The 8,398-nt window shown below is 44.0% G+C and overlaps 1 protein-coding gene across 1 annotated transcript; it reads right to left on the bottom strand.

Annotated features, from left to right (window-relative positions):
* Nucleotides 1-2,414: 2,414 nt before the first annotated feature.
* On the bottom strand, nt 2,415-5,601 carry LOC147905871 (histone-lysine N-methyltransferase, H3 lysine-9 specific SUVH4-like). The gene has a single exon (XM_087382106.1). It carries the CDS (start codon nt 5,483-5,485, stop codon nt 2,648-2,650), a length of 2,838 nt encoding a protein of 945 aa, XP_087238232.1. The 5' UTR covers nt 5,486-5,601; the 3' UTR covers nt 2,415-2,647.
* Nucleotides 5,602-8,398: the final 2,797 nt, after the last annotated feature.

Genomic DNA, 8,398 nt, shown 5'->3' with positions numbered 1-8,398 from the left:
GTTGCTCATTCCCTTCACCTTCACCTACACTAGGTATTTCTGCTCCATCTGTGGGCTTCCCTTTTCTAAATACCTCTTTTGGCAATGAAACATTACTACCCTGTTGGGTGCTTTTGCAAGTAGGCGAACTTATAGTTCCAACTCTAAGGTGTTGTTTCTAAGCTCTTTGAAGTGAATTCTTGGCTGCCTCCCTAAGCTTTCGCATGCTAGTCCTAACCCATAAGGTGTTGATTTTTCGGTTGCCTCCTTAACTGGCTTTGTAGCTTCCTTACTTGGCCACTCAACCACTGTCTTTTTCTATTCTTGCTATTGGTTCCTTTCTTCATACCCAGTTTGTCTCAACATTATTACTACATCTATTCCTTGGGAGTAGGTTCCCACATGGGCAAATGCATGGGAAGGTTCATCGTTTTTCATTAATATGAGGCTATATTCAATATGTGGCTCCACCATATGGTGCTTAGTGCTTCTCAATAGCTTCACATGCTTTTGCGACAATTCACACTTGGATTTAGCATTCTTCACAAAAGAAAGATTTAGCCTTTTCTTTTTCATGATCTCAATAGTGTCACACTTTTCTACTATAATTCACACTTGGATTGGGCATTCCTTTTCACAAAAGAAAGATTTAGTCTTTTCTTTTTCATGATCTTAGTTATTTCTTGGCCCTTTCACGATGTATCCCCAATGCCACATAATGGATGTCGACCCCCAAAAAGGCATCATGTTTAAATACCATGATCGAGTTAATTATTACTAGACAGCACGTAGCAAAATTCTAGAACCTTGATTGTCTTCACTCATCAATGTCCAAAAGTTTCAATATAGCCCGACAGGACGGCCGCTCTAGATTGATGTTGACCATTCTCGTCTTATCGTTCACTTTGGGTTGGCTCTCTTTTAGCGGCCTTTGTTATTTCTTGAAAATTGGTTTGCTACGAGAGTCTTTTTGTTTTTTACCATGGACTGACCAAGCCTTTTACACAAGCTTTACAAAACCTAGATTTGTGTTTTGTTTTAGTGTGCCCATGTTGTAACCGACCTATTCTAATGCCACTCACCATCAATGAGATTACATGATGATGACCACTTGTTCTAGGTTGTCTTTGGGGTCCTCAATGGAGATAGGAACCTCTTGTGCCATGTAGATTGCTCATGACAACATCTAATTTTGTAAATGTTCCTAAATCCATAGTCTTTCCTTGCATTTTTAGATCAAAAGGCTTCAAGTTGCCATTTAATAAAAGAAGTTCTACACTATTGTTGTGAGCTGTTGAGTCCCTTGTTGCCATCAAGTTAGTGAGACCAATCTTGTAAGAAGTTTATTTTGAAGGATATGATGGATGCTTTGTTTGGCACATGAATTCTATGCATCTTTTGGTTTGCACTGACTATGCTATATATATTCATGTTGTTGTGTGGTAACAAGTAGTGTTTGAATGTTTGTTAAGATGTATGGAAGTAAATTTTCTACTTGTCTCGATCACCTAATGTAAATCGTTGTGCTCTACGTCTTATGACTTGCCTAACTAAGACAATCCTCATATATACAGCACTACTTCGCAATCAAAGACAGTATGATACAAGCATGGATGATTTATTCAAATACTTTCGCTAAGAAACGAAACTCTTATACTAGTATTGGAAGCTTATATGCCATAACAAAAATAAAAGTTTGAAATATTCACCAGGATTTGAAATTTTTATGCAAACAATTTTAAGTTTCGCCAAGGTTCACGCCTTTTACTTCAAAATTCAAAGGAAAAATATAAAGGCAAAGAATGTTCTGTCAATATTGTGAAACTAAAAAACTTAGCTCAATGAACTTTCACAAGGATTCCATATTTCATCCGTGCTTGCAGGGTACATGTATTTCATCCCTGCTTGCAGGGTACATGTGGTGGCTAAAATTGCCCATATTAGAATTTTACAGAATATTTATTCCAGACAGACAGTTATTTTTAAAAAAGTCCCTGCAATATGCACAAAACATAGACTGAAATGACACGATCCAGCGAGTCTAGTGCAGTTTATGGCAATAGCACATGAAGTTAGAACTCTCTCTCTTGTGTACATGGATGCTTAGGAGCCACCACTTGAAAGGCTCCTTTTATGGCATCTGTCACCCGAGAGATGTTTCCACAACATTCCCTTTTGGTTAGAAGCCTCATGTTTCCACAACATTCCCTTTTGGTTAGAAGCCTCATAGCAGTGATCCGTGTTTAAACAATTCTAAAGGATGCAAGTCCTTGAACAAATTCACTGATAGATTGTATAGATATAATCTTGGAAACACAGAATAAGCAGTTCAACAGCAACATCAAGAACTCAAAAGCCTACAGTAGGACAACAACACGTGCCACAAAATCATTTAAATATAAGTAGTTTAAAGAGCCACGCTCCACTTGCCGAGGGACTAAACTTGTCTGAGCCAACCAAAACTGTGTGATATACATGAGCCACTCCACTTGCCAATGGAGCAAAATTTGGCTTGCAAAAAGGAACTACAAACTTGCTTTGGCCCAGTTTGGACCCAATTTACAAAGTTTTACCACAGATACTCTCACCAATTTTCTCGAACAATGACCATAATTGCCTGTGATGCAAGGAGCTTTCTTAAAACAATGGGAAACCAGACGTCAGTGCACTAATATAACCTCCCTCCGCAGCCTGCAGCTCCACAATGACAAGCTTTAGTCTTCACATTGTTGTTTCCATCTCGCACATGACCTATGGTGTAGTGGTAGTCATATGTGAGCTCTCTCATAGGAGGTATATTCTCCATAGCAACCAACATGATGTGTGGAAACCTCAAATCATCACAATCGAAAAGAACATCCTGCACATAAAGATTAGGTGAGCAACTGTGATTGATAAACCTTGCAACGTTGCCAAACCTTTTGGCATCAATGGTATACCCTACATCCTCAACAACAGGACAAACTGCAGTTTGTGGTGTCAAATCCACTAGCTCGGAGATATCATCCCATGGATTCCATTTATTTCCAATGTCAAAGAGATACTCATCATCCCCAACCTTTTGCTCAGCCTCGGCATCAGACAACAGCTCTCCTGTATATTCACAAACAACGCCACCACGCTGAATCGAAACTAGGGATCTCAACCCCCAGCCTTTACTTCCGGTCTTGAAAACCTCAAGCTGATACCTCAGACCCCTCTGACTTGATCTGTTGTGACATGAAGGTGGACAAAGACATGACTTTCCACATTCATACAGTACTGGCTTGTGCCAGATAACATCGCCAGTTTCATTGTAGGGAAACTCACCCCCATTCTTGGCAGCACAAAGACATTTTTCAACATCAACACAGCCATCTACACAATCACAGCCTCTTGGAAGTGGAGGCGAGAGCAAACTTGAATACTTGATTTGTGGGACATAAGTGAAGCAAGCAGGCTGTTTTTCATCATCCACATCGTTCACAACACCGACAGGCAGCCTCTCCTTGCCCTCAGATAAGTCCTTCAAAAGAAGGAAGGGGCGGTCCAGCCCTTTCTTCTGCAGCTTGCCAACAAACTTTACAATGGAGGAGCCCAATTCTGGTTGTCTGGCTTGGCGAGCCAGCTTAAATTGGTATACTCGAAACCCTGACAAACCAAGTTTATACCAGTACTCAACTACATCATACAGACCATCATACGTATATACATGTTTTGAAGGACTAGTTGGATCCCGATACCCTCTTATGACACGCACTGGAGTTTTAGTTTTGTAATTGTAGCTCAGTGCAAGGTTTCCACGCACTAGCTTCTGATCTTTCTCCTGCCGCTTGTCTCCTTTGTAGTTGTTCCCACCAGAGCCAGTGTAGATGAAAATGTCACCCCCATCAGCATCATCCTCGTAGCCACCAGAAGCAACAATGCTTGTTGCAATTGGACGGCCGTTGGCACGAAACTTGCCAGAAATGAAGTCTATCCCACCTTGAATTTGCCTATGTAAACCTATCATGAACATCTCTATGCGAAAATTGAACTCATCACCCACTTCCACGCCTGGCACTTCACCAATAATCCTCTCTTCAGTGTTGCTCCACAGGCCATTTTCTCTCAAAACATTAGATGCATAGAGGTCGGGTCTCTTACAACGTGTCTGTACGTTCACAGAGTTCCTTCGGACGGATCCAAATTTATGCAGAATGTATTTCACAGCAACCCGAGGACTGAGTTCTCTCTTCCACTCTGCTAACTCCTGATGCCTCGTGTTGTCTTCACTCCCAAAGCCATGGGAAGGTATGACCGTTCTTGTGTGATTAGAGGGAGAAGGATGCGCAAACTTTGCTTTCTTTGCGGGTCGATCTTTGACACTCTGCAGCCTCGCCACAAGCGGCATTAACTCTAGTTTCTTGCGAGCCTTGTGAGTATGAAACTCCCCTCGGCCTGATGAACCCGTGAACCTAGAAGTCATGCTCTTATGCCGTTTTTCTGCTGGCCAGAATCGTTTTGCGCCATGCCCATGCTGTCTCGCAGAGGAACCTTCGTATAGACAAATAGCACCGTCGTGTTCCTTCTCCTTATCATTGGAATGGAGTTCTTCCAGCGGGGGAATATTTGTAATCCGGGGAGCACTCACGTTAGGTTTCTTGAACTCACTACCGAGCCTCGGCATTCCTGTATGCGACGTCAATGCGAGGCTATTGGTAGACAATTTCATGGCACAATCTTTCCTGGTTACAAGATTGAAATCCTTGAGGCCATGCTGCGCAAAACGCTCCCCAACAGATTTTGGAGACTCCATTGGTATGTCCCTCGCATCATTGTTGGCGTTCGAGTTGGCATTTCTCCTACCACAACCCTCGGGATAATCTCTTACTGCAAAAGACCTTGGACGTTTCGGTCGAGACGTCGATTCTGTTGGTATCCTACCTGAAGCTAGAGTTGCCTGGGATTGGTTTTCACTTGAAACGACGGCTCTTGGATCCCCAACGAGCCCGTCGACTGGCGCAATGCTTCCGAATGGCCGATGTATGACGGCGTCACCGTTTTGCTCGGGCGGGAGAATCAGCGGGGGCGAAACGGCCAGGGGCAAAGCGGGAACCGAGGAGAGCTTTGGCATTGCGGTGAAGGTGCCGGTTCGTTCATTGGCCATGACATGATGAACATCGCAGCGAACGGTGCGAGGGGACGCCGAGATAGCGAGAGGCGTATCGACCTTGTGACGACGGACGTCCGGCGCATCGCAATGAACAGGTCGAGGAGACTCGGGGAGGGAGGCAGCAGCATTCGCCTGGCGCCGTGGCTCGGTGTGCGCATCACCAGGAACGGGGCGTGCAATCCTGCGACGAGGGGGAGAGATGCAAACGCCATCGCCATGCAAAGAGCGAGGAGGAAGCTCGGCGTGGGGATCGTCCAACAGGATGAGGGGAGGAGGGAGGAAGGGCTTGGAGGGAGCCATGGGGAGGATGCTACGGGGGCGCTGGGAGGCCCAAGCGCGAGGGAGGGGGAAGGAAGGGACTTGGACTTCCATGGCTATGTCGATGAAGAAAGCTTGTGGCTATGGAGATGAAGAAAGCTGTGGCAATGGCTATGGCATTGAAGCTTGTGGCCATGGCGATAAAGCAAGCTTTTTGGCCATGGCGGTGGCGAGCTCGCAAGCTTCTTCTTCTTCTTGGCTGTTAGAAGCATTGGCTATCGCCAGGAAGAAGACGATGGATTATTATTTTAATAGCTTCTTAATTGCCCCTAATCTCTTTCCCGCCTTAATCTTAATCTCCCCATTACCCTTAATCCCTTCGGGGAGTAGTTGGTTGTACTCATACCAGGACGCCGGAATCATTCATGAATCATGCTTCCGTCCATCGGACTACCCCCGTCGCTTCTTTTTTTTATTGAAATAGGTCTACTTATATATTAATCAAAACAACCAGATTACAACTGAAACAAAAAGCTCTCAAGACGAGCATGGTGTGCCAAGGACCTAGGGCTGGAGTATATCTCCAAGGGTGCCGCCATATTCGGAGTAGATCTCAGTCCATTATGTGGGATGTTATTAGATATTCAACACTTCATAGAATATGGTTAGCTAGATGTGAGGCCTCTATGAACAAGACTGATGTGTTTTCACTGACATGTAAGAAGGCTGTTATGGATATAGTGAACCAAACTAGATGGTCGGTAGCTAGCTGACCCCGTCGCATTTTTTAATCTTCCAATTTGTAGAAGATGCCATCGCAATTGAGTTGATTTCCTCCTGGTAATGGGAGGCCAGATCCGATTCCCTACCCCATCCACGCTGCCAATCCCCACATCGAAAGTTCAACCTCCACCATTGGATCCATGGAAGCCCATAAGCATACTTCATTCACCCGATTGGTACCAACTACTTTACACATAATATGCAATGTTTGAGCGGGTATGTTGATGACCTGGAAAGCCGGCCAACCAAATTTTGCTACCCAAAAAGACACGCAACCACCCACCACGACTCACATCATGAAACACACACAATGTCAGCAAACCATCTATGCACACACCATGTGTCAAGCGTTGCTCATGTTATCTTGCCACGTGTTGCTCGCTCCCAACTTCACTAATGGTCGAAAATTAGATGGCCATTACTAGTCGAAAAGCATCGAAATCGACCCCCAATTACCAGCTTCTCGTTTTCCTCGCGCTAAAATGGCCACCCTACTCCATCAATTTTCTAAGCAGGAAGCAACAAGTCACCCAATGTTGGCCGTCAAATATTTGAATGTCAGTGAGGTTGCAAATCTCCATCAATTTTCTAAGCAGGAAGGCTAACATGCCATAATATTACGGGTCAAGATTGACCCATCTAAGACCTCCCACCATAGGACCTCAACGCTCATAAAAGGCTCGCAGTTGAAAATAAGGTAATGTTTCTTTTGGGAACTTCCTCCCTCAGGCCTTTCACTAATCCCCAAGTGAACTTCCTCCCTCGGGCCTTTCACTAAGGCTCGTAGTTGAAAATAATGCAATGTTTCTTTTGGGAACTTCCTCCCTCGGGCCTTTCACTAATCCCCACACCAATGATCATTCCCTCGTACATTGCCCCGATTGATTCATGAAACACCCATCAATGAACGTACATGGTGCCCCACAACAAAACATAGGTGGCATCATTCTCATAACCACCGTTTCACATGTCGCAAAGTCACAATTCTCTTCAATGAAACATCCATCAATGGAAGTACATGGTGCCCCACAACAAAACATATGTGGCATCATTCTGATAACCACCATTTCACATGTCACAAAGTCACGATTCTCTTCAATGGCTAGCACCATCTCATACCCGAAAGCACCACTTGGTGGTTCTTCACGAGCGACATGCACATCTTAGGGAAGAGCCTACCTTTGGAATCATCGTCATATTTGCTAACACAATGATCACAATACTCCTAAAATTTGAGCACCCATCTTTGTCTCGTCCAAAGTCTCAAACATGTAAATCCTTGTCAACCGGAAGTTGAGGTGTTGCAGCCTCAACTGCTAAGCCTCGCCCCCTCAAAAAAGGCCTCAGAGGCTACTCTTGGAACCCAAGGGGGAAGTGGACTTAACCCTTCCCCTATTGCATATCAACCCCACCTCTTATCAATGTCATCAATGTGTGGCCTACCCACATAGATTCTCTATCTCTTTACTACCTTTTCATCTTTTGTTTCCCATGTTGTGACCATGTACTCACTAGAGTGTAGATGTCAATAAAGATACTTAACAGTTACATGTGGAGAGGTGGACTTGGGTCATTGAATCTTTGGAATCATTCTTTATTCATGCTAGGCAAGGACATTAGGCAAGGACATGGGAGAGTTGGTCGTGATTCAATGAGAAATGACGATTTCAAATGCCAAGGCATTTTTAACATATGGGTTTATTGACTCTATCCAAGTGTTTAGCCTTCTTTATTCACTTCTCCTTATGGGTGATCATGTACTATACAATCCTCACCTAAATATAGTACAAGATCCTCCTAGCCTCATCTAAGTAGATTACCTTTCTATATCCTTACTAGCTAGGTGGGTCACCATAGTGGCCTTTACATTGTTGAAAATAATCTAGCTTTTGGGTACAACTAGAACATTGGAAGGCTAGCCAACATCTTTTCATTCTACTACACAAAACTTGGGCCCCTCTTGCATTGAATGGTCTCAAGAAGCTTGGTTAGCTATGGGAGTGTTTATATCTAGGTTTTTTTAAAGGGTCTATCAGATTAAGATAGATTGACACGATTGTCTTTTTCTTACTTGGGATGACTTGAAGTGGGGGGCAAGTTCAAAGCATTCACCCACATCAAAATTTGACCAAGGAAATAAGTGGCTCTCATTTGTGGGAAGTTTCATTAATGCCTATGGATGGAGAGAGAGAGAGAGAGAGAGAGAGAGAGAGAGAGAGAGAGAGAGAGGCGCACACACACACA

Source organism: Dipteris shenzhenensis, chromosome 1 (genome assembly GCF_047967505.1).
Source record: "Dipteris shenzhenensis isolate YYH24624 ecotype China chromosome 1, Dip_SZ_1.0, whole genome shotgun sequence".
Taxonomy (NCBI): domain Eukaryota; kingdom Viridiplantae; phylum Streptophyta; class Polypodiopsida; order Gleicheniales; family Dipteridaceae; genus Dipteris; species Dipteris shenzhenensis.
This window is presented reverse-complemented; position numbering and strand designations above follow the sequence as displayed.

Excerpts from the sequence above, each read along its gene's own strand:
- LOC147905871 (XM_087382106.1), bottom strand. The coding sequence starts at position 5,485 with ATGGAAGTCCAAGTCCCTTCCTTCCCCCTCCCTCGCGCTTGGGCCTCC.